This window comes from Saccopteryx leptura, chromosome 1 (genome assembly GCF_036850995.1).
Source record: "Saccopteryx leptura isolate mSacLep1 chromosome 1, mSacLep1_pri_phased_curated, whole genome shotgun sequence".
In the NCBI taxonomy this organism is placed as follows: Eukaryota; Metazoa; Chordata; class Mammalia; order Chiroptera; family Emballonuridae; genus Saccopteryx; species Saccopteryx leptura.
In genome coordinates this window covers 385,194,611-385,219,846 of record NC_089503.1, presented here as the reverse complement: position 1 = coordinate 385,219,846, position 25,236 = coordinate 385,194,611, and the positions used below count along the sequence as shown (strand labels likewise).

At 61.1% G+C, this 25,236-nt stretch overlaps 2 protein-coding genes across 7 annotated transcripts in view; one reads left to right on the top strand and one right to left on the bottom strand.

The window, feature by feature from the left end:
* The window catches only part of PACSIN1 (protein kinase C and casein kinase substrate in neurons 1), a 70,030-nt gene extending 66,079 nt beyond the window's left edge, over positions 1-3,951 (top strand). For all 5 annotated transcript variants that reach the window (XM_066359600.1, XM_066359596.1, XM_066359597.1 and 2 more), the window contains 2 exons: positions 357-544; positions 1,075-3,951. In XM_066359600.1, coding sequence (XP_066215697.1) covers positions 357-544; positions 1,075-1,184 — 298 coding nt within the window. In that variant the 3' untranslated portion in view covers positions 1,185-3,951. The remainder of the gene's footprint in view (positions 1-356; positions 545-1,074) is intronic.
* A 2,533-nt stretch (positions 3,952-6,484) lies between these two features.
* SPDEF (SAM pointed domain containing ETS transcription factor) lies at positions 6,485-25,189 on the bottom strand. Of its 2 annotated transcripts, XM_066361443.1 has the most exons (6): positions 24,589-24,959; positions 13,487-13,948; positions 11,160-11,357; positions 9,706-9,753; positions 9,447-9,596; positions 6,485-7,177 (listed from the first exon to the last, which is right to left on the bottom strand). In XM_066361443.1, exons 2-6 carry the CDS (start codon positions 13,899-13,901, stop codon positions 6,999-7,001), a joined length of 990 nt encoding a protein of 329 aa, XP_066217540.1. In that variant the 5' UTR covers positions 13,902-13,948; positions 24,589-24,959; the 3' UTR covers positions 6,485-6,998. The 2 variants fall into 2 exon arrangements, with proteins under 2 accessions (XP_066217540.1, XP_066217539.1); XM_066361442.1 differs by lacking the exon at positions 24,589-24,959 and adding an exon at positions 25,061-25,189 and having other exon boundaries at positions 9,447-9,753.
* Between the last annotated feature and the right edge of the window lie 47 nt (positions 25,190-25,236).

Below are 25,236 nucleotides of genomic sequence, written 5' to 3'. Positions count from 1 at the left end.
GTGATTGCAGGTCACACAGCCAGTTAGCCTCAGGGCCAACATATGATGCCCAAGAGTTTGGCTCCAGAATCATCACTCTTAACTTTGTATTGCCCCTCTCAGATGAGGGGGTCAGATGTTCTCTGGGGTCCCCTTCAGTACCCCCTCACTCTAAGCCTAAGTACTAATGCTAAGAGTCTTGTCTCCCCTCTTTTTTAAGAGCTGTCAGTGAGGCTCAGTGGCTCAGCACCCCTTTTACAAGGCCCGCCCCTGCTCCAGCCTTGGTGAAATATGGGACCAGGTCCCTGGGAGGGCAGAGGGGCAGCCCCAGGGAAGAAATGAGAGGCAAGTCATGCTGGGTCCTCTCTGCTTCTCAGCGTTAGCAGCTATGACAGGGGCCAGCCTTATGCCACTGAGTGGTCAGACGACGAAAGCGGGAACCCATTTGGGGGCAATGAAGCCAACGGGGGCGCCAACCCCTTCGAGGACGACGCCAAGGGAGTGCGTGTGCGGGCACTCTATGACTACGACGGCCAGGAGCAAGACGAGCTCAGCTTCAAGGCTGGTACGGTGGGCGGGGCTGACGGAGGGGCGGGGCCTGAGGGAAGAAAATGCTGGGATTGGCGAGGGCTGCGTCTGTGGGAGGGGCCTGGTGCGGGGGCGTGGCCAATACCTGGAGTAGTGTGACCTGTGTCCCGGGGCCAAGACATGAGCTAGAGGGCAAGGGCGGAGCCTGAGAGTGACACCGGCCAGGGGCGCAGTCAGGACCTGAGAATAGAGTTGGGGGTGGGCCTGAGGGCTGGGGATGCCCGAACGGGGACACTCGACCTGGGAAATGAAGCTGGAGGCGGGGCTGGGGGGGGAGAAGGGGGACTGAGATCCAGATTAAGTGGGTCGCTGGGGCGGCACTTGGGTATCGGGGTGTGGCTGGGGCCAGTCCCCGGAGGCAGGCATTGGGGCAAAAATGGAAGAGGGCCTAAGGGTCGGGCCAGGGGAATGGCATTTGGAGAGCTTCCTAGCAGCGTGGGGGTGCAGGGACGGCCGTCTCCGAGCCCCTGTCATGAAGCTCCCCTGTTCTCTGTGTCGCCTTCCCAGGAGACGAGCTCACCAAGCTGGGCGAGGAGGACGAGCAGGGTTGGTGCCGCGGGCGGCTGGACAGCGGGCAGTTTGGCCTCTATCCCGCCAACTACGTGGAGGCCATCTAGCTGCCCTGCTCCCCTCCCCCACACTCCACCTCCCTCACTCCTCGCTGGCCTCCTCCCCTCCCTGCCCACTCTCGTCACCTCCCCTTGCCATAGAGTTCCAGACATATTTTCCGATCAAGCTTTTATTTTTTTAAAAGTCAAAACAGAACAAAACAAAAAAATTACAGAAGACATGGAGCATTGGCAGGCCGCCTGGAGGCCAGGCTGGTGGGTCTTGGGGTGATGGCCCCTGGGTAGGCAAGAGTCTTAGGACTTAGCCCAACAGACATCATCACAACATCCGCTCTTCAGATCCCACCAGAGGCTCCCGCGCTCCGAGAGGTGTCTCCTGGACCCTTCTTTCCTGCCTCTCGGCCCTCATCCCTCCTCCTCCTACCTGCCCTCATCCGCTCCCTCCTTCCGGCCCTCATCCCACCCCCTCCTCTCCACCCTGGCTGCCAGTACCTGCCCTGCCCCCTCCCCAGGGCCAGGTTTGCCGACCTGCTCCTTCTGCCCCACCCTGCTCTGCTCAGGGGCCTCCCCTCCAGCCCCGGACTGACAAGGGGCCTCCCAGAGTTGAGTCTTCCATGGCCCTGGGGAGTGCCTTCCTCCAAGCTCCACCCCTCAGGACTGGTGGCACTGGGGGAGGAAGAGTCACCCTCTTCCACAGGACCTTTCAGGTGTCCCTAGACGCGTGAGGCGGGTTGGTGACAGAGTCACCGTGGTGTAGAAGGATGAGGGAAGGGGGAGCAGGCCCTTGGCCCTCCCAATGCCAGGCTCAGCTGAGGGACCAGGACCTTGCTAGGGTCCTGCTTTCCAGCTATCCACACACAGGCCTGGGCTCTTTCTCAGAGCCACACCCTTTGGTGTGGCAGAGACACCCCCTTTCCCACACACACACCCTCCCTCCCCCCCCCTCACCCCGCCAACTCCTCAGACATGAAAGAGGGGCCCCAAAGCCCAGGGCAAAACCAGCAACAGTAGCAGCCTCCTCCCATTTCCTGGGGAGGGGGGCATCTTGCCCACCCACCCTTTCTCCCTCCACATCCATCTAAAACCAGAGAATCACTGGGTTCAGCCCACCTTCAGGAGGCCAAGCCTTGGGGCCTCCCACTCCTCTGTCTTCTCTGGCCTGCCTGGGGAGACCCCATGGGGACCATGGGAGCTTCCAGCCTGGGACCAGCAGCAGGGAAAGCCTGCAGCCAATAGGAGAGGCATCGGTTGGCAGGAGGGGGGGACCCCTGGCCCTCAGGAGCAGGGCAGTCACCGCGTCTTTCTCCCTTGTCTTCTAACCCACAACCACAGCCCTAGTCCTGGAGTACACTCACCCTGCTGGCAGCCCCCCCATCTCTCCCAGCCGGGTCTCAGTTAAAGGACTTTGGGTTGAGAGGAGACACAGGGTCTGTCTGCTCAGAGCCAGAGTGTTTCCTATGGCTGGTGAGAGGAAGTGGTGCTGGATTTCTGAGCATTACTACCAGGGACCAGCCTCGCCCGTGGGAGTGGGAGTGGGGGTGGGGTGTTTGGGAAGCAGACCGACGCAGGGCAAGAACCCCAAGAGGCGCGGGGAGCGGGCGGGGAGGCTGGCCGGAAGAGGAGTCTCCCAGAACCACGACGGTGAGGTGGCTGTGAGACTTCCTGCAGCAGCAGGTGAGCCTGGCTGTCAGCGACGCCCCTTCCGGGCCTCAGGACTGCGGGCGCCCTACCTTCTCCCACCGTAACTGGCCCCGGGGCTGCTGGGTGAAGACAGTGTGAGACTCCCTCCCTTCTGTCACCCCTCAGCCTCTTGCTCTTCTCCCCACGGCCCACTGTTAGGTCCCAGGTCCCAGCCTCCAAGCCCTAACCCTGTCCGTGTGGGCATAGGGGGTCCTGGCAGGCTCAGGCAGGGGCCTGAGCTGGGGCAGGCCTTCCTCAGAGACAGGGAAGCTGGGGGCGGGGGGCGGACAGTGGCACCCCTAGGGACAGGCAGACTCCCCACCCCTGCAGCACCCCGTTTCTTGTCACTGCTCTCTGGGCCTCCGCTGCAGCCTGAGATGTGCCCTGGGCCCCTCAGAGCCTGGAAGCAAGATTTTGGAAACCTTCAGCCCTCCCAACTCCAAAACAAAAGTCCCTTCTGCCTCTCCTCCAAGCAGGATTCGGGGTTGGGGACCTCCGCCCTTTCCACCTGCCGCTGGAAGTCAGGAAGCTGCCTCACCCGCACCTTGGGGCCTGGGCTCCCCCTCTCCGTGCCAGCAGCTGGGGAGGGGCGGTGGCCCTGTTGTGCCCCCCAGCACTCTAGCTGCCCGCTCCGGGGCAAGGACTCAAAACCCCATTCCTTCTGAGCAATCAACCCCCGGGCTCCTCAGGCGGGAGTGGGAGGGTCTCGCCTGGAAGACCCCCCCCCTGAGCTCCTGGGGCCCAGACCCACCTGTCAGTCAGTGCTGGTGTCGGGCCACTCAGCACCGAGCGTGGGGGCCACGCCCCTCACTGTGCCCATCGCCGCCTGTAGCCCCCTGCCCGCACCCTCGATGCTGCACGTGGGCCCGCCCCACGGGGCTCGGCGGGTAATGTGTTTAGTCCCAAGTTAACCGTTCTGCAGCCCTGGTTCCGCCAAGGAGCCCGGTTGCCCTGCCGCCCTCGGCTTCCTGACTCCATTAGTCCGACACTTGTGAAACTCCGAGAAGTGCTGTTGGTCTCAGCAATGCACCTGTTTTGTACATGATTGTGTAATTTAAAGGTATATAAATACAAATATATATATATATATAAGTTGTGATTGTATGACTGTGGATAAAATCCAGAACTGTGTCAACCTGGCTGGGCGTTGTCATCTTGAGTCACATACGTGTCTTTCGAGGCCTCTGAGAGTTACCTGTGGGTTGGGCTGTCGGATGGGAAACTGACCACCACCAGTAGGCTGGTCCCTTCACCGTGCAGGGCTCCGGGTCCTGTCTGTGCAGGGAGGGTTAACACTGGGTGCGCTCAGGCTCCTTAGTGGCTACTAGGGTCCCAGCAATGAGCAGTGACCAGGAGAGCTGGGGCATTCAGGTTCAAGGGTGACTTTGATCCCTGAACAGGTGTCCACTTTTAAAGCAAAATGGTAAAAGTGATTAGACCAGTGGTTACTGGTGGTCTGCAGCACCAGGCTCTCTATGGCGTGACATCATGCCACGCCCACTCCCATGTGCCCTGCCTGAGCCCTGACCGCGTTTCTGCGTGACCTCCGGGAGGACCCCTCCAGGGAGTGGGCGTGACTCGGGTTCTGAGCTCTCAGTTGGGTTCTGCCAGGCCCAGGCCTGCCCAGGGCTCAGCCCCTGCTCCCACCTCCACACCCCCAGCTGGCGAGCAGGGCCGGGGTCCCAGGTCCAGTTCAGGCTGTGCTGTCCTTTGCCCCGGGGCCCCATTCTCCCGGTCTGATTAGCTGTCTCCCTGAGGCTCTTCTGGTCCCAGCAGCTGGTCAGGACGCTACACAAACCCCACTCTTCAAAGCAAACACACTACAGCCGCTCCCCCACCGCCTTCCCCAAGCCTCAAGACGTGCTCAGGGCAGGGAGAAAAGCTCAGGTGGGCGTTGAATCTGTTCACCACCACACAGCCTTCCTCTCCCAAATTCACCTCCAGGGACAAGAGCCTGGTTTTAGCCAGAGGACTTCAAATAAAGACAAAATGTTGCCTTGTCTCATTTGCACAGGCTGGTCCGTGCAGCCGCGGGGTCCCCTGGATGCGGGGTCCATGAAGGGGGTCAGGGAGTGCTTAGGCTCAGTGATGTTCTGACGAGCAGGTGTGTGGAAGAGGAAGAGAAATCCGAAGCTTGCTGCCAGCAGGCAGGGCGTCACTGGGTGGCGGTGTGCCCGCAGAGGGGACGTGTGTGCCTCGTGGCAGGTCCTCGGGGCAGGGAGCTGCCCCACCCACTCCCCATAGCTCCCCTTTCCGGAGCTCCAGCCCCCCACTCCTAGCCACTAATCCTCCCCCTTTCTCCCTCCCAACTCTGAGGGCCGAGGCCTCTCCAGTCCCAGGCCCAGCTGAGGCTGTGAAAGCAGGTGGCTCCAGGGACAAAGTTGGGGACAGGACGGGCAGGCAGGAGACAAACCCAGTGCAACAGAGCCAAACTGGGTTCTGGCCGGGGTCCCAGTGTGCTCCCTCCCAGGGGGTAAGCAGACAGCAGGGCCCAGGGAGGCACAGGCTTGGGGCAGGGCCCCTGCCTCCCCCCCCCCCCCGGGTCTAATCCCAGCTGACAGATGCCAGGGAGCTGTTTGCTCACCGCCAGGAGTAAACTTTCTTCCGAAGACAATAAAATTGCTGAGGGCAGAAGGCTGGGGTACAGGGCAGCCTTTAACCCTTCATGGTCTGGGCAGCCTTGCCAGCTCCCCGCCCGGTTTCCTGGAAGCCGGTCCTCAGGAGCGAAGGGTTATTATAGAGGCAAAGGGTGCTGACCAGTCACGAAGCAGAGAGAGCCCTGCCCTGGTGGCTTCGGTGCTTGGTTCTGCCGCTGAGTGGCTGTCTGTGCGCAAGTCAACTGCTCTGGGCCTCACTCTCATCGTCTGAAAAATGGGGGGTAGCCTCTAATCTTGTGGGGGAGTTCAGTGACAAAAAGAGCAGTGGAGGCACATAGCCAGCCCTCAGGACCCCCGAGCTCGGTGAACCCCTGGGGGGAAGCATGGAGCTGAGTCTCACACGCACACGTGCACTCGCACTCACGCTCACGCACACACTGGCCGCACCCTCTCCCCATCACACCCTCCCACTCCTCACACCGCACTCCCAGGGCTCACAGCTTCCCAGAGGGCACTACTGGGTCTGTGGCCTCGCTCTTCAGGACAGAAGATCCTCTAACTAGTCAACCTCTCTTCCGCCCTGCTCGCCACAGGGCCAGCGTCCTGTCCCATGAGGCAGGCGGACTGAAGCACCCACTCCCTGCCGCCCCAGCCCAGAGCCTCTGTGGCTGGCCAAGCAGCAATGAGGGCTCTGGGACCCCCTGCAGGAGCTCCAGACCCTGGCCTGCCTCAGGCAGAAAGCCCTGATCTGTAGTCGGGCCAGAGGATGGCCGAGGACCCTGCCTTCTCTTTAGTCCCAAGTATAGACCTTCATCAGCCCCAGCCCCTCGCTCCTGCCGGCCACACCCAGCGTTGGGGGAGGCCAGGGCTATTCCAGCCCCTTGGCCTTGAGGACTCACTGCCGGGCTCCCACAGCTTCTGCCAATCAATCGTCCCTTTCCTTTGAGGCTCACTCAGTGCCACCTTCCCCAGGAAGCCTCCCCTTGACCACCCAGGCCCCTGTGACCAGAACCACTCTGCACATGGATGGCCCTGGGCTACACCAACTCACTCAGTGCACAGACACGGGGGTCATGTCAGTCTTCTCTTGTCTTTATTACCCGTTCCTGGGGCACCCCCGGGCTCCCCAAGTCAGGGATGCAGACACCCACTGCCTAGCATCACACCAGGCATGGTGCAGAATGGGGCGGCAGAGAGCACTGGACTGCAGTGCGGCCTTGGACAAGTCATTGTCGTCCAGTCGGGTCTGTTCTGGAAACGCTGGGATCAGAGGCCAGGGTGGAGGGAGAGCCTTCCCTGGGGAGCTGTGACCCCCGAGGACAGCCCTGCGGGCTTCCCCTCATCCTGCAGTGGGCCAGGCACAGGAGCAGTCGGGCCTGCGGACGAGGCACCCTGACCCAGGCTCCCCCGGGCCCCACAGAGCTCCCTGACACTCGCTGACCTTAGACTCCGAGCCAGAAAGCCCGCAGACTCCGTCTCCCCCGGCTCAGGGTCTGGCCGGGACAGGGCAGGGGCAGGCGGGAGGGAGGTCTGGCGGGGGGTGGGCGGGGGACGAGCTTCAGGCCTGGGCCCGGCCCCGCAGCCCTCAGATGGGGTGCACAAACTGGTAGACGAGGCGCTGGGAGATGTCCGGCTTCCGGATGATGCCCTTCTTGTAATACTGGCGGATGGAGCGGCTCAGCTTGTCGTAGTTCATGGCGGGGCGGTTCTTACGGATACCCCAGAGCCGGGCCACCTGGGCGGAGTCCTCGATTTTGAAGATGCCTGGGGGGGGGGGGGGAAGCAGGAGGGCCAGCCAGCCCGGAGAGTGGGGAATGGCGGGAGGGAGAAAGAGCGACACCAGCAGGTCAGTTGCTCAGAAAGCCCCAGCCGGCCAGGGTTTGCAGAGGCGGGGCCAGGCCCCTGGGGCTGTGATACCCACTCCCAAGGTTGTGGTGGGGCTTCAAGAGCCCTGTGCAAGGAGCCTGCCACGGCGCCCGATACGTGGTAAACGACACGATGGAGCCACGGGCATCCTGGGTGCAGGGTGAGCTGGGGACCTCAGGGTGTTACTTGGGGGCCTCGGGGCCCGGCCCTTGCCAGCCGCCGCCCCTGCTGCGGGGCTTGCTCGTTGCACACAGCAGCCTGGCGGGGAGCTGACCGAATCCACAGCTCATCTGGCCGGGTCTTCCCTGCACCCCACCCCCTCCCTTGCCATTCCCAAGCCCGGAAGACCTCCGTGCCGTTCTCAGTTCTCAGACACTTCAGCCCACACGGCCCCCCGCTGGCAGAGTTAATTCAGAGGAGGTGGTGGGGAAACAGCGGGTTTGGAGCTGGGCCAACCTGACTTTGATTCCTGGCCCTGCCATTTCTACCTTTAGAAGCTGTCTGAGGCCCCTTTTTCCTGTCGGTAGGAGGAGGCTGAGTGGTTCCTGAAAGTGCCTGGAGTGGAGTCTGAAGGAAGTACCCCTGGGGAAGAACTGTTACGTTGTTAATACACCCAGTTCTCGTTCTTAAACCCTCCTGGCAAGGCCCAGGTCAGCACACCCCCTCCAGGCAGCCTTCCCAGACCACCCAACCCTCCCTGATCTCCCTTCCCTAAAACTCTACCATGAGACCGTCTCCCCAGAGCACAGGGGACCACAGGGCCAGCGGAGTAGCCACCTCACTCTCAGTCTTAAATATACACATATGGCCTGGCCTGTGGTGGCACGGTGGATAAAGCATCAATCTGGTAACGCAGTGATCACCAGTTTGAAACCCTGGGCTTGCCTGGTCAAGGCACATATGGGAGTTGATGCTTCCAGCTCCCCCCCCCCCACCTTCTCTCTCTCTCTCTCCCTCTCTCCTCTCTCTAAAATGAATAAATAAATAAATAATAAAGTATAATTTAAAAATATACACATATGGAGTCATCACACCTTATTCAGAAACTTCTCTTCCACCCCTTCTAGTCCCTTCTCATCCTCCACACTCAACCCCAGAGTCACCTCCTCCATGAAGTCCTCCTGGACCTGGGCACAGCGGCTCCCATGGTCCTGTCACAGCCCTGACATGCTCTGCACACCAGCTCACTTCACTGCTCGTTCCCCTATGAGTCTGTAGTTTCCCGAGGACGAGGTGCAGCTGAACCCTCCCTGACCTGCAGGACACTAACTAATTCTTTGTAAACGTTTGCTGAGCAAGTGTAGGACCGGAGGAGGTGCTCAAGGGGCTTGGGGAAGGTCTGTCGGGTGAATAAATCTGAGACTGAGGTCCAGGCACCAAAGCTACTAATGACCAGATGGTGTCCTGAGCCCAGGTTCTTGGCTCAGAGCATTTGCCAACTCTCTCTCTCTCTCTCTCTCTCTCTCTCTCTCTCTCACACACACACACACACACACACACACTCATGGAGCCCTGCGTCATCCAATGAGATAGCCACTAGCCACAGGTGACACCTGAGCACTTGAAATGCAGCCAGTCCAAACAGAAGTATGCGGAGAGGATAAAATACACATCACATCTCGAAGATTTAGTAAAAGAACTCATTGACAAATTCTGTATTGGTTATATGTGGAAATGATAATAACTTATGATATTGAGTTCAAGTATTATTAAAACTGACTTCACCTGTTTTAACTTTTCTTTTCTTAATGTGGCTGCTTGCCAACCTAATACTACATATGGGGCTCACACTGTCTGTCTCACTGGGCACCACTGGGCTCCCTGTGAAGCTTTCAGGACGACTGTGTCCCATTCTCAGCAGGATTTCAAGCACCGCCTACGTCCCCAGCGCTGTGCCACGCTGGGGGTTCTGAACAAGACTGAGCCGGGCCAGGAGACAGATAGATATGGGCACAAATTGCACGCGGGCCCTGGGCCGGTCCGGTGACCACGGCAAATCCGACCCCCAAGGCACAGGTGGGGGCCAGTGCCACCCCGCTGCCCAGCCCCAGCCCTGCCCTGGGCCTCGGGCCCTGTAGGGGGACAGCAGGAGAGCCGCTCTGCCCTGGGCGCCCGCTCATGCCCGCCCGGCGGGCCGGCCCCCAGAACCCAGGCAGCGCCCACTCACCCTTGTCCTTGTTGAGCCACCGGATGAAGCGACCATAGCTGTGCGGCTTGAGCAGCAGCTCCTTGAGGAACTGCCACAGGTGGATGGGCTGTCCCGAGCAGGATGAGTCCACCTCGCCGTCGGCCCAGCTCTCCTCGCTGCCGGTCGAGGCTGGGCGGCCGGGGACAGGGGCGGTGAGCAGGGAGCAGGGGGACCTGCGGCCACCCCTCCACCGCAGACCCCCGCGCCCATCCCCCTCCCTGCCGGGGGGCCTGCTCACCGCAGAAGTGGATGGCCCCCGGGGAAGTCCTCTCTTTCATCCAGGCCGCTGCAGGACAAGGAGAGGAGGTTGGGGACCCAGGAGAGATCCCCAGGCAGGGGACGAGGGCATGTGGGTGAGACTGTGGGGTCACAGAGGCCCCCCGCTGTGGCCCCGGGCTTCCCAGTGGCTCCCTCTCCCCTGCCAATCTGCAGCTGCTTCCCAGAAAAAAGTTTGGGATTTCAGAGCTGGGAGGGGCCTTCAGAGGCCTGAATGCAGCCCCTTGTTCAGACAGGAGTGCCAGAGGCAAGCAAAGCCTCGCTCACCTGGGAAGTGGGGTCAGGACACCCCCCCGGCAGACCCCGCCAGGGTCCTGCGTGAGGCGGTCTCTGCAGAGCGCCTGGCTCAGGGTCCGGCAGAGAAAACACCCCCTGCCCTCCCGCGGAGCCCTCCAGGTCGTGCACGCCGCTGGTCCCTGCCCAGCCCCCTCCCTGTCACCTCACCTGCGCCCAGTGTGTGAGTGGGGGGGAGGGGCGGGTGAAAACAGCCAGTTTCTACCCACCGTCACCACCACCTGGCGGCACTCAGCATCGTACTGACCGCTGCCCTTGGAAGTCACCGGCAAGGAGCCTGGGTGGGGCAGGGCACTGGTCCCTCACTGGGTCCTAAAAGTGAGTCCTGTCCCCGTGTTCATCTGGGCCCCTCAGGTCAGTCGGGGGCCTTGACCCACTGAGCAAGCACTGCCTCCAAAGCACATGGCTCTGTGCAGGGTGCACGGTGGGCACCCAGGGAGATGGAGAGGGGCTGGCATGCAGCTTTAAAGAGAATACGCAAGCCGTATGGGCGGTGATGGGGAACGAGGTCCAGGCTCGCTGTCAGTACAGAACACTGCGTACTCGGACGCTGTTCACGTCAACAAGGGGTGGACACCACGCGTGTCTGCTCGCTTGTATGAGCTAGACTTGCCCTGGCCAGGCACCCGAGAACCGGAACGGGGGTGGTGGCTTCAGGGAGGGGGCGTTGCAAAGCTGAGGTCAGGAGTGGGAGGGAGAATTACTTCTTCTGGTCTAGTATTTTCACTATGGTCTTTTTAAAAGCTGTACACATTTATTCCTCTATTATATCTTTAATGAAAAACAACAGAAAACGAATGAAATTGAAAAAAAAAAAGGGCAGAAAAGGACTTCCCAGTTCCCACGGTCTCATCAGCTGTGACGTCTCATGTCCTCACAGTCTAACGCCTACCTTCTAACTGCCCATGTGCTCTGTCCCGAGTTCCGTGGGCCTGACCAGGGCCGGGAGGGCAAAGGCTGGTGACCAGCCAGGCTCCTGGGAGGCCGCTACGCTTGGGGCCGGACTCGGAGCGGAACCCAGGGGAGAGTGGCCTCCCGGCAGGCACCGGGGCTGAAGACCACCCCTTGGTGTCCCCGGCTTCGGGTCAGGAGGGGACGGCTCCCTCCCACACGGGGTCCCACCTGATTTCCAGATGTCCAGGTGGGCGTGCAGCACGTCCCCGCCCAGGGGCGAGCGCTGGCGGAACTGGTCCTCCGACATGGCACAGAGCTCCTTGCCGCCCAGCTCCTGGAAGGCCTTGCCCACGGGAGGCAGCCGGTACTGGTGCTCCGTCCACAGGAGCCACTTCTGCACGTTGCCAGGACTCCAGTCCACGGGGTCTGGGCAAGAGACCCTCCCTTAGCTCCGGGGCTGCTGGAGGGCCCTGCCCGGGGTGTGGCCCACCGCGCTCAGATGGGGCCTGCCCGTGGGAACTGGCGACTCATGGCCTGGGGTCATGAACTCCTGGGGTGGGGACAGGCCAGGCCAGACCCTTGCAAGGGGCCCTGTTGAGCGGTACCCAAGAAAAGAGCAGGGTGAGAGGGCAGGGTAGCCTGGGGCCTCTACCTCCCACTTCATCCAGACCCTGAGTTTTCTCCAGCCCCTCCCAAGGACCTTTTGGGGAGCTAGGGCCCTGGAGGGGACAATGACATTAAACCAGAAACCTCTGAGCTTCTCTCCCAGCTGCCTGTTGCCTTCTCAAAATCCCTCAAGGAACTGGAGAAAAGGCCAATCAGGAATTAACCTTATAAACTGAAACCCCGCCCCTCTCCGTGTTTTACAGATGAGAAGACTGAGGCACAAGGTTCCATCTCCTTGTCGGACACCTAACAAAGGGCTGGGTGCATAGTAGCTGCTCAGTGCACATTCATCGAATGAATGAATGAATGAATGAATAAATGCATGAATGAGTGAATGGCAGGTCACAGGGTGGTTGGGGGCAGCGACAGGCCTCAGAGGCAGGAGAGGAGTCACTGGCAAGGTCCTGGATGTCCCCCCGGAGAGCTGCTCTGGGGTGAGCCTGGAAGAGCACACAGGTGGCGGCCAGGCCGGTAGGCACAGTCACCATGGGGTTCCAACTGAACACTGCGATCTAAGCCGGGTGACCTGCAGGCTGGGGTGCCCTCCACTTAATAAACCCATTTTCCTCTCTCGGGTCAGAGCAATTTGTTTCTGTTCCCATTGTTCAGAGGGCAGGCCCTTCCCCGCCTGGCCCCGTATGGGAGGGAAGGCAGCCCGGGAGACACCCCCCCCAGGGTGGGGAGGGTTGGCCTGGGCACTGGACAACAGGAGAGAAAGGGCCTTGGCGGCAGCTACCTTAAGGGGGCAGCTACCCTTAAGGAAGTCATGGCCCAGTGGACTGACAGGAGGAGGGGCTGGGCCTGTGGGGTGCCTGGAGACCCTTGTGAGAAAGTGGCACAGAGTGGGATGCTCACATGCCAGCGCCCAGTGACCAAGGAGATGGGTCAGGCCCACCCAGAGCTGCCGGGACGATGGAGAGACAGGGCTGGAGACCCGGGCGCCCCTCGACCCGCAGAGTGGGCTCCACAGCCGCCCCCTGCAGGCCCCGGCGGACACACTGGGCGCCTGGCCGCCTGGCCTCCCTTCCTCATCCGAGCCCTCATCCCCACTGGACCAGTGACACATTTATCTCCTTGTTTAGGATCTGTTTCCCTCACTGTCACAGCAGCTTCATGAATGAGGAAGGTTTTGTGTTCAGGGCCTGACATATTACATTATTGTTTATTGAGCATTTATTACGTACAAGGCGCCGTCCTAGGAACTGGGGATGTCGTAGTGAATAAAACAAAGGAACATCACCTCCCCTGGGTACCTACATCTCACTGGGGAGGGGGCAGGATGGAGACAGATCATAAACAAGACAAATAAATAAAAGATGCAGCCTATCAGACCCTTTGCTCCAGGAGAGAACGGAAGCGGAGGGGAGGAATCGCGGTAAGGATGAGAGCAGCAATTTCAACAGAGGGTCGGGGAGGCCTTGCTAGGCTGGGGCCAGTGGCTCAGGACACGGAGGAGGTGAGGAGTGAGCCAAGAAGGCATTTGGGAGAAGAGTGTTCAAGGCTGAGGGACCAGCAGGTGCAAAGGGCCTGGGGTGTGTATTGTGGGAAGAGCAGGGAGGCAGGCTGGTGGAGGAGAGTGGGGGTGAGTCCCGGAGGAGGCAGTGGGCTAGATGGCGGAGAACTCGAACTCACGTCACCCAGTACCTACCCAGTGGGCACGCGGGGCTGGGGCAGCGGGGGCGCACCGAGGGCGGCACATTCCCAGCCTCGGCAGCGGTTGTGTAATGGGCTGGACAATGTGTGTAGAAGCACCAGTATCCCTGGGGCTGCCCGGAGGCTGGGCAGGGGTGGCCAGAGTGCAGCGGGCAGGGTCGCGTCCCCGCCCCCCAGCAGCCTCAGCCGGCCGCCCTAACCTAGTGGCCGCGGAGGGGTGCGCGCGGTGGGCTCACCTGCCGTGATGTTCAGCAACTTGCAGGCCGTTTCGATGTCCTTGAGCACCTCGCCCACCACCATGGACTGCACCTGCTCCAGCGAGTGCTCCTCCAGGGTCAGCCCGCCCGGCGCCAAGTCCAGACTGCCCCCGGGGGCCTGGCTGTCGATGACCGGGCACTGCTCGGGCTCGAGCGGCCCGTCCCGAGTGCTGGCCCCGGGGCCCTTGGCGGCCCAGCTGCTGTCCTCGGGGTACAGCATGTCCAAGTAGGAGAGGTAGAAGGCAGACAGGCCCTGCTCGGGAGTGGCGGGTGGGCTGGGGCTCCAGTCTCGTCTCTCAGGCCCAGCCACCGCAGCGGTCACCTTCTCTGGGCTTGTCCGCAGCACAGTGTTGGGGGGCAGGCTGTTCAGGCTGCTGGGACTGGCACTGCCCATGCCGCCGCTGCCACTGCCGCTGCTGCTGCTGGGGCCAGAGGCTGCGTCTACAGAAATAAGAGAAGAAGGAGTCAGGTCTGGCTGCCCCCCCCCCAGCTCCACGGGGGCTGCTAAGCTGGTTACAAGGATGAGGGGCCTGACGGGCAGTGGCTGGGCCTGGGAGAGAGTTGGGGCTTCCGGGTCACTGGGCAGTTAGGACAGGGCTGGGCAGACAGGCCTTCTGGCTGGGAGAGACAGTGAGGTGGCCTTTGGAGCAGGATCGTAAAGGAGCAGCTCCCTCCCTCCCTTCCTTCCAAGGAAGCCAGGCTGCCGGGCAGCAGCCGAACTTCACACCTGGAGTGTGTTTAAAACAACCCCTGGGCTTCCTGACCTCCCTCAGTCCTCACCATGGAAAGCCTATTAGTCCCATTTGACAGATGAGAAAACTGAGGCCTAGACAAGAAGCCTTTAATGTCCCATCCTCTGTTCCTCAGCCAGCCCACACCCAGATCCCAGTCCCACTGTCCTGTGGAGGAAGTTCCTCTGGAGAGCTAACCTAAATCTTTCCTGCTGTAGCGAAGCTTGTTTTCTTTTATTCTACCCTTGAAGGAAGTAGGGAAGAAAGAGGGTTACCATCCTCTTTGTATCAGTCAGGTAAAGGAAGAGAGGAGTGAGTGAGGGGTGTGGTGGAGAGTTGAGCCTCTCATCAGTGGGCAGGTGGCCCCCTCCCTCTCCCCCTCCCCCTCCCACAAGGCCATTTGGGAATGTGTGGGAATAAATTCCCAGCAGAAGGCTAATAAGGTGTTCACTGAGCAACAACACGCAGGTATGCTTGGCCCCGGGTCCCCCCCCACACCGGGGGTAACAACGAGAGACCTCCCACCCCATTTGTCCGCCAGACTCTGCTGTGCCCAGACCCGTTTCTCTGAGCCCCATGGAAGTATGCAGTTTCGCCCTGGCCAGATGGCTTGGATCTTTCGAGCACCATCCTGAAGCACAAAGGTTGCCAGTTCTATCCCTGGTCAGGGCACATCCAGGAACAGATTGATGTTCCTGTCTCTCTCTCTCTCTTTCCCTTTCTTCCTCTCTCTCAAAATCAACTAAAAAAAAAAAAAAAAAGGAAGTGTGTGGTTCGGGTGACCAGGGCACAGGAATGAGGAGAGTGCACCGAACACCGGGGTTTCCGGGATCTTCCGCGATGTGTGGGCCTGAGACACGAGAATAAATCAGAGCAGAGAGGGTGGAGGTTGCCAACCAACAGGTGCTCCCGGTAAAACGGGGAACCATTCAGAAGGGAGGACAGGAGCGTGGGAACCCGCTAAGGGCAAGCGCGTGGGTCCTTTCTCAGGGGCAGTCACACTGGAAAGCTGAGGTTCCAGCGTTCTGGACCAGCCGCATCAGCACAGCTGGGAGCGGGGCGGGAGGGCAAGTTCTCAGGCCCACCTCAGAGCGCTGAATCAGAAGCGCGGGCCGGGACAGGGGCGGGGGAGGCCCCACAGCGCCCCCAACAGGCCCCTGCGTAATCCTGACGCACGTTCACGCTGGAGACTAGCTGCTTTAATGGCACCTGGCCAGGGGGAGGGGGAGGCTCTAGTCAAAGGAGTGGTAGGTAGACACCCTGATGGGGAATTCACGGGGCCCCTCTGGGACACTGAGGGGCTCCCTGGCCCGTCTCCAGTCCCCTCCCACTCTGCCCGTGAGCAGTGGCGTGTGCCGCTGTTGGTGGGACAGGAAAAGAACCCAATTTGGAAAACAACTCTGGCTTCCCTAGCGCCATAGCCCATTCCACGTCTTCATTCAGCCCAGGAAATGACGGCCTTCTTTCTCTGGAGAGGATAGCTTGGGGAACGGAGCCCAGGGGACAACAGCTTCTCCCCACACATTACCCCCCCCCCCCCGTGCCCAGCCTTCTCCCCGTCACTTGGCAGCCCTGCGATTTATGGTGGCAGGGAGAATGCCAGCAAGAGAGCAGGGTGTTCCCTTTGACTTCGACTCTCCTTTCAAGGGCTCCTTTAAGTGAGGAGGAAGGAAAGGTCAGGGTGGGGTGGGGTGGGGTGGGGTGGGCAGGGGGAAGGGGGGCCCGGGGTGGCGGGGGACAGAGGGCAGGCCTGGAATCATGTCAAGTCCTTCTGTGCAAACACACGTGTGTGCTATGGGCCCACACTATTTACCCGGGCAGCACCAACAGCCCGCTCTGTCCCTGGGTCCCCACCCGGGCCTGTGCGCATGCCCTACCCCTGGGTGACCACACCCCCGGAGAGCCCCTCTCGGCACCCCACCCCCACCCTCCTCACCCCTTGCCCGCCTCCCGCCCCATCCACGTCCCCAGAACCCCCATGCCTGCCACGTTAGGACAGTTTCTGCCAACACCCTGGGCCCCACGCCAGCGAGACGGGAGAAGCAGGAACACTCGCCTCCCGCGTGGCCCTCCTGTTTGCTCGGCCCGGGCCGCAGGCAGGGTGGAAGGCAGCTGCTGTGTCGGCCCCGTGGCACGAGGGGTCAGTGGGGATGAATGGGGCAGGGCAGGTGGCCGTGTTTGCTGGGCGGGGACGAGATGACACATTCCTGACACGTTTGTCAAATGAGCTGCCTGGCCTTTGCATCCTTCCCTCCCTGGGACAGAGGCGGCCTGGGCCTCAGGCTCCATCCCGTCCCGTTTTGTGGATGGAGACGGGAAGGTGCTGCTAAGTGACTTAGATCCAGGATGCTGACTCCTGGCCCAGGGTGCCTTTGCACCCCACCCTCTCTCTGCCTGGCACCCCATCACCTTGCTCCTAAATGGCCAAGCACCCACCAGCTTTCAGCCAGCACCTTCCTGGAGAAATACACTCACTATTAAGAAACTTTGAAAGTCAGCGGTAGAGCGTGGGCCTGGCGTGCGGGGGACCGGGGTTCGATTCCCAGCCAGGGCACATAGGAGAAGCGCCCATCTGCTTCTCCACCCCTCCCCCTCTCCTTCCTCTCTGTCTCTCTCTTCCCCTCCCGCAGCTGAGGCTCCATTGGAGCAAAGATGGCCCGGGCACTGGGGATGGCTCCTTGGCCTCTGCCCCAGGCGCTAGAGTGGCTCTGGTCGCGGCAGAGCGACGCCCCGGAGGGGCAGTGCATCACCCTCTGGTGGGCAGAGCTTCGCCCCTGGTGGGTGTGCCGGGTGGATCCCGGTCGGGCGCATGCGGGAGTCTGTCTGATTGTCTCTCCCCGTTTCCAGCTTCAGAAAAATACAAAAAAAAGAAAAAAAGAAACTTTGAAAGTAAGAGACACACAAAGCTCAGGTGTGTTCATGATGAACCTTGCAGCGGGAAGAAAGATCTGATTACTCACAGGTGAGGGGTGTTGGGGGCATGGTCTGATCTTGACCCCAGCAGCCCAGGGGCACCTGGGCTTCCCGGTCAGGGAACCCGCAGCTGGTGTGCCCCTCCTGCATACCCGCCTTTCCTCCAGGCTCCGGGACCAGACTCGGGGGGAAGAGAGCACTCCGGGGAGCCCATCCTATGCCCCCAGTGTATGCACATGCTCCCCCCTGACTGCCCACGGCCTGGGTAATGTGGACGCAAGAGTCTCACTTGATAGATGCAGACAGCGGGGCCCAGAGAGGTTACGCAGCTTGCCCGAGGTCCCAGCTGGCCATGCGTGGACTCTGCTCATGGTACCACACTCTCTTATGAGGTCTCTGCTCTGGTCAGTTTTATCTTTCCAGGGTCCTGCCCACCTCCTGATTGGACCACCTGGTCCTCCCAAGTCCACTCCCACCCCCTGAGTTCTCTTTCCACCCCACTGACAATCTCAGATCTCTCCATCACTCTCTCAGCAGGTACTCTTGTGCTCAAGAACCTCCCGTGGCTCCCTATTGCCTGTCCTGCCTGATCCGAATGGCTGGTGCCACCTCTGAGCCAACCTGCCACGCAGCCCAGATACTCAGAGCTGGAAGAGACCACAGAGCATGTGACTGTGTTACGGAAGGGAACAACGAAGCCTGAGTTGGGAAAGGGATTCATTCGCTGGTTAGGGGCAGGGTCCGGCCGGATTAGAACCAGGGATCGCTGGATATATCCAGGCTCTAATGAGAACGACATTTCTCCCTGTCCCCGGTGCTGTGGGCCAGACATGGCTCTTCTCTCTTGTGTTGTTGTCCCCTGCCTAAGATGTCCCTTCTTCTCATCACAGTTCAGCCCAGGGCCTCCTCCTCAAAGAAGCCCTCCCAGCAGCCCCTTGTCTGACCCCCCACCTCTCCCCTCATCTCTGCCATGCAAGTCAGCCTTAATTACATTCACAGGTGACAGTCACCCACGAGGACACAAGTGTACTGAGAAAAATGAAGCTCAGAGACTGGCAGGGCCTTGTCCATTGTCACACAGCAGAGCTAGGACCAGATGAGAGGCCTGCTGAGCCTCAGGCCACTGCTCCACAGACCGGACAAGCCCGGTATTTGCCAGGTCCGGGCCCCCCGGGACGGTAGACCCAACCCTCCCGACAGCCTCTGCCGGCGGGGCCTAGGGGGGGGGGGGCTGCCTGTCTCCTGAGCAATGGCTCCCGCTCCCCAACCTCGAGCTGATCTTTTCTGGGTTAAGCCACATGTCTATATTGAGGCTCAGGGTATCCTGGCTCCTCCATCTCCAGAGGCTTTGGCTCTGACTCCAGACAAAGAAACTTTGGTAACAGCGGGTGGAGGTCAAAGCCCAGAGACAGGGCCAGATCACGGGGCGGTAGCCAGAGGGCTTAGTCACCCTGGGCCCCTTCCTGCTCTCAGCACCTCCTGCTCCCCTAGGAAGACGGATCAGAAGAGAAGGTAGAGGGACCACAGATTTGCAGCAGCTGCCCCTGCCATCGCCTGGGCCTGCTCCCACCCTCAGGGCCAGGAATGTGCCCCTGCAACTCCCTCACCTCCAGGGCTCCCACGCCCACCCCCACCTGGCATCCGAAAAAGATCCTCTGACATCTTCCTGGAACCACAGCCTCGGGGAAGTGGCGTTTACCAGGGAGGTCTTTACCGAGGCCCTCGGCTGATGGGGCTGGGGCCTGTCTCCCACATGCTGCTCAGCTCAGGGTCTGTGAACGTGCCGAGTCCACATCTCCATCCTGAGACCCAGCCCCAGTCTGCCCGGAGCTCAGGACCCTGGCTGCAGACCCCAGTGAGGAGAGCACAGAGGGACAGGGGGTGGGGCAGGGGGTGACCCAGCCACCACTTAGCCCTGAGTCCGTCTCTCTTTATCTGGAGCCACCTGGTCAGGCTGCCCCGCTGCGGTCCACTGCCCTGGCCATCAGCCCCTCCCTCTCTCCGTTCAAAGGGCCTTCTTTAGTGGGTCAGAGTCAGGGGGCTGAGGGGTATGACTAGGACCTGGCCAGGAGCCATGCCCAGTGGGCAAGGGCCACGTGGTCAGCACCTTGGAGAGTAGCCGAGAATGCCCAGGCCACAGGGAGCCCCGGCCAGCGCTGATAACAGGCCTGAAAAGTGTGTCTGGCTTCTCTAAATCCTCCCTGCCTGAACCATCCCTGCCTCTGCGCCCCAAACTCCCCACTCCTTCAGACATTCCCTGCCCCCCCCCTGCTGCTCTTCCCTGGCTCCCTCGCCTCTCCGTGGACAGCCCTGGCCCTGCCGTGGGACCCCAGCTCTCCTTTGCTCTTTGAAACGAGTCTTCAAACTCACTGGACTCCAGAAAAGCACCCGGCCTCCTCCTCCACCACCCAGCGTGCTGGCCTCTCTCCAGGGGACGGACCACACCCTTATCCAGGAAGGGGTCCCAGGATGGGCACCTCCAGGCAGCTCTGGCCCTCTCTCAAGCACCCTGCTGTGGCTGTCCTTGAGCACCGGCTGCCACGGGGGTCTCTGAGGGCGAGAGAAGGGAGGTGGGTTTCCAGGAGGACCTGCTTGTCCTGGGCTCGGCTGGAGACTAGGGGCCGTGGGTCTCCTGTGGACCTTGCCTCTATCCGCACTGCCTCAGATTCCAGACTCGTTCTGGCCGCGGACCTCGTTTACTCGGGAGCCCGGCTCTCAGGATTCGGCGAGAGGAGCTAGTTAGGGGGCCCAGGAGCTGGGGTGTGTGATAGGGACCAGAAGGTGGGCAGGGAACACAGGGAGGCAAGGCTAGGCAGCAGGAGGACTGGGAACCAAAGGGTCAGGGGACTCTCGAGGAAAGCTGGCCTCCGCTGCTGCTCCCCCGGTTCCCGGGGGGTGGTCTGGAGCCTGCATGCGCAAGGGGGCCAGCTCCATCTCCTACTCCTCTGCTGCCGCAGTGACATCACCCCTGGCCCCTACGGGTCAAGGTGAGGGCCCTTCATCCGGCTCTCCCCGCTCTCCCCAGTGTTATTCCCACCGAACAGCCACGGGGCTGTGACCGCTGTGGACAGGTGGCCCCGGGGTCTGAGTAGGAATCGGAACTCAAAGCAGAGCTACCACCTTCACCTCACAGAGTGTCCTCCAGGCCCGGCACCCCGCCGGGCAGTGCCTCCTCCCCGGCATCCCTGGACGGCCCAGCCCGGACCCCCGGCCCAGACAAGCCCGGGCTGGGGAGGGAAGGAGTGAGGCTGACCCGTTGGCTGAAGCCCCAACTTCCACCACGTCCAGTATAAATCCTGCCAGACTTTCTGTTTTCAGAAGCCGCAAATCACCTCTTCATTCAGATCTGGCTGGGCACCTACTGTGTGTGAATATAGTTCGTGTTTCGGCACCGGCCAAGTGGGTGGCTCTACCTGGACCGCCGCCACGCCCGGCCATCGGCAGGTCCCACGTGCAGGGTCCAGCCGTCTCCACAGCCATAAGCACAGCCCCGTTTCTGTCCTCCGCCCCCCTGCCCCTCTGCTGTACCCCCAATGCTTGGTACCCGGCCGGGCCTTGAGGTTTCCTGGGTCCCCACCCCCCTGCCCCTGACGTGTGAGGACACCTGGGTTTCACCTGGCTGCTGCCTGTGGCACCTTCACAGATCCCCGTGGCCCCGGGCGATAAAACAGGGACTCGTAAAGACAACGTGTGTCTGGGGGTTGGCGTGACTGAAGGCGGAACAGTGATGTGAGTGGTCTCAGTTTCCCAGGAGGAGTGTGTGCACGTGGACTCCCCTCCTCTCTGTCCCCACTGTCCCCGTGACCTCCCCTAGGTCGGTGCCACCCGGGGAAAGGAGAGGCTCCATACAGTCCTGACAGTGCGGAGGGGGACATTCGCCCTGAGCCCCCTCCCCCCCCCGACGGCCAGGGGGGCACACACCTCGGGGCTTGGAAAGGGGATTTTAGGACAAAATGAAAGCAATCCGACACTCAGAAAATGGTAAAAGTTAGAGAGACTAAGAACAGAAATTGCTTTCAAAAAAAAGGTTTAAACTGGGGTGAGTGGGGTGGGTTATTGAGGGGTTATTGGGACCCTGGGCAGCTACTCCTGACCTATCTCCTCAATCTCAGAGCTGGAGGGAGAAGGGGGGGCTCCTCCATTCTGCTGGTGGGTCCCTTTTCTATGGTCCTGGGTGGGCGCCGGTCGTTTTGGCCAGCAGCAGGGAGCCACATTAGGGTTCAGCTAGGCGGAGGGGTCGGAGGGAGAAGGACGCTCACCCTCCGCCCGCGTCTGGAGGGCCCACTCACTCTGCTGCTCGGAGGGGAGAGGGGAGCCTGGCAGGGGCCCCCCCTGGGCTGGGAACATGCAAAGAAGGCAGGGGAAGAAGCCAGACATTAAATGTCAGGAAGAGCCCAGGGCAACTCGGCTTGTGCAAAGTTTGCTTTGGGAAGAGTGGTTCCACCTGACAGGCCACTTGCTTGGCTGGGGGCACAGGGTGAGGCATGAAATGGGATGGGGTGTGTGTGTGGGGGGGGAGGTAGGGTCCCAGAGCAGGTTTGAGCCCTGACTCCCTAGCTCTGAGACGAGGTCAAGTGACTTGGCTTCCTCTGAGACTCAGTTGTCCCGTGTGTTAAAATTTCCAGAGCATTTTATTTTATTTATTCATTTTAGAGAGGAGAGAGAGGGGGAGAGAGAGACAGAGAGAGAGAGAGAGAGAGACAGGGGGGAGGAGCTGGAAGAATCAACTCCCATATGTGCCTTGACCAGACAAGCCCAGGGTTTTGAACTGGCGACCTCAGCATTTCCAGGTCGACGCTTTATCCACTGCGCCACCACAGGTCAGGCAAGGTTTTCCTTTTTTTTTTTTTTTTTAAAGATGTTAGTTTTATTCATTTTAGAGAGAGGAGAGAGAGAAAGAGAGAGAAAGGGGGAGGAGCAGGAAGCATCAACTCCCATATGCGCCTTGACCAGGCAAACCCAGGGTTTTTTTGAACCGGTGACCTCAGTGTTCCAGGTCAACACTTTACCCACTGCACCACCACAGGTCTGTCCCGTGTGTTAAATGGGCCAGCGAGAGCATGTCTGAAAGGGGTTTGTGAAGATGGAGGGAGAGGGTGGGTGGGAATGATGTGACAGGAGGAGCAGACAGGAAGGGAGCAGCAGCACCTGGGAGCAAGTGAGGGGGTGAAGCTGGAGAAGAGGAAGGGGAATGGCGACGGGGTGCAGAACGGGGTGAACGAAGGAAGAAGCACGTTGTGACATGAGGCCAGAGGGTGGAGGTGGGGCAGAAAGCTGAGGACGGGAGCCAGTGAGGCCTGGGCCTTGCCCTGAGGTCATCTCGCTCTCTAGCCCCGTCTGGGGCAGCTGCTGTCTTCACCACCCCTCCCTGACCTCTAGGAGGAGCCAGATCCAGAGGCCCTCACCTCCTCTGACCGCAGCCTGCGAAACCAGGCTGGGAAGGAGGCACACAAGTCTCGTGAAACTAGCAGAGCCAGCCAGCCAGCCAGCCTGCCTCCACCAACTCCTACACAGCCTTCAAAACCCGGCTCCAGGGTGTCTCCTCCAGGAAGCCTCCTTTACCGGACAGGGCCCCCTGTCTAACTTTCTCATTACACCAGCAAGTGCAAGGAGGAAAAGTGGCCTTGTCCAGAGTCACGCACGTGGGCCCTAACCCCTTCCTTCCTGCCCTCCACCCAGAGGACCTTTGGCCCCAGGCTGGCCTGAACTGCCCTCCCAGGTTACACTCAAGCTGTGTACAATGTCGTTGAGCCCAAAGCTGTGTTCTGATTGTTTCAGAGCTGTTCTCTTTGTACCGGCAGTGACCTCAGTGGTAAAAAAAAAAGTGGGTTCTGCTAGGTTCTCCTCCTGGCTGCCTGGGTCACAGTTTCTGAGCACCTACTGGGTTCTCTGAGGCTGATGGACAGAGCAGCTCTGTCTGCTTCAGCGGGTCCTTGGGAAAGTCAAGCAGCCTTGTTATCGGCTGAGGTATGTTAACACCATAAGCACACCTGCCTGGAGCGAAGGAATCACTTGTCCACTCCCTGGCCATCTCTCACAGGGGAGAGCGGTCCCCTATCCTGTGAGACACAACCTCCTTTGCACGCCAACCTCCCCCACTGAGAGCCCCGAGGATGTACCCTCTCCCCAGATTTCTGTGCGTTTGGGGTGGTGTGATTCCAGTCGGGAGCCCCTGGCTCTGGCCTCCCCACCCCGGCGGTCAGGGTGCAGGCAGGGCTGTCCCCCGCTGGGCTTGGCCACGGCCTGGGTCTGCCCGTCTGCTGGGGCATCTCCTGCCCGTCCCTGCCTGCCATCCCGGAGCGGGGCAGCGCGGTGCCTGTTTGCTTTGTTACTCAGCGGAGCAGCTGGTGCTGGGGAGATACTGCTTTATTGGGGGTGCTGTGAAGTTGTTTATCGGGGAGGTGGGGGCAGGAAATGAGGCCAAGCCCCAGCCCCTGCCAAAGAGGAAAAGAAAGGCCATGACCTCTACAAAGGGGACAGGCACTTGAGGCTTATGGCCTGGGTGTGGACCGCTGGGTGGGCCCAGCTGGCCGGGCGAGGCGAGTGAACCCGCGGTGAGCTTGGTGGGCCTTCCCACTCCCTAACATGCACAGGCAGCACACACGCATGCACACAGGCACACACACATGCGTGCACACACATGCACGCGCCTTGTCTGGCCTCAGGGGAGTCCCCAGCCCCCCAGACCCTTCAGCGTTTCACCCTGTCATCTCCACCATCTACTTTCCTCTCTCCCCACAGAAGGCACCTGGCACAGCCTGGAAATGAGCACCTCCAGGGCCCCTGTCTCTCTCCCAGGGTACCCAGGCCGGTGCCACGGGCCCTCTGCTCCTCCGGGCACCTGTGCACCCAGCTGGTCTCCCCCACATCTCCGCCACCACCCGGTTCCTGCGCCCACCGCTGCCCCGATCGGTCCCTGGGCTCGGGGCCTGTCCCTGCTGCTCCAACCTGGACCCTGTCCCTGCGCCTCCCGACTCCAGCAAGCCCCTGCCCACTGGGCCCGGCCCCAGGGGTACCCTGCCCCTGGCCGCAGCCCCGGCTGGCAGCTGCGGAAAGGTTGCTGTGTCTCGTTAGCCGAGCAGAACGGCCAGGGTCTCAGGGCCGACCTCGGCACCGACACACCTCCGCTGGAGGCCGGCAGGCGGGCTCGGTGCCGAACCCAGGTGGGCTCATGGCCGACAAGGGGGACCTGGGCTTCTCCAGGCCAAGGGACTCTCCCAGGTGCTGGGGTCCACCCAGGGAGGCAGACTGGGCAGCACGCGGGGAGTCAGGGGCTCCCACGTGTGAAGGACCCCGTTCGCAGGGTCCCTGGTGCCTGGGAGACAGTTCTGAGCTCGCACAGGGCACCCCGTGCACCGCCGAGGCCCCCCAGCCGCCCCTCCCCACAGCTGGCAGGCAAGCCCCGTGCTGGGCCCCCGCGCCCCCCCCAGCACTCACCTGGTAGCCGCCTGCTGCCCACGGAGTCCTCAGCTGTGGCCACCTCGGGGGCCAGGAGGCGGCGGGGGGAGCTCGGGCCACTGCTGGGTCTCAACCAGGCATCTGGCGAGCAGGTGGGACCAGGGGCCAGCGCAGCGGGGAGCAGAAGGGACACTCGGCTTGGCCGCCGGGGGCCTGGCCACCCCCAAAGGGTGGCCCTTTGAGGTCTCAGGGTTGTTTGCTCTGTAGGGGTCCCCCAGCCCCCAAGCCAGGACCACCTGCTGGCACCGTAGCAAGCCGCAGCCAGAGGGGCTTCCCGGAAGGGGACCCACGGGGGCTGGGTCAGGGTCTCCGGGGCAGTGTGGACGCAGGTGGAGCGCAGGAATGCGCCGGGAGGAAGTCAGGCAGCCGTGGGATGGAGAGTTGGCTGGGCCTGATTCCCATTATAAGTAATCCTTCCTTATTTACCTGAACAAATACGCTCCCTGCTTACCTCAGACCACAGGCGGGCTCCTGATTAACCCTTGCAGGCCATTGCCTCCTCACAGGGGGAATCCACACCCTGGCAGCCAGGGCACTTGCCCACCCCCTCACTCCCATTCATTAGTTGATGCATAGCTACTGAGCTCATATTATGCATGAGGCACAGGGTATATATCAGAAGGGAGC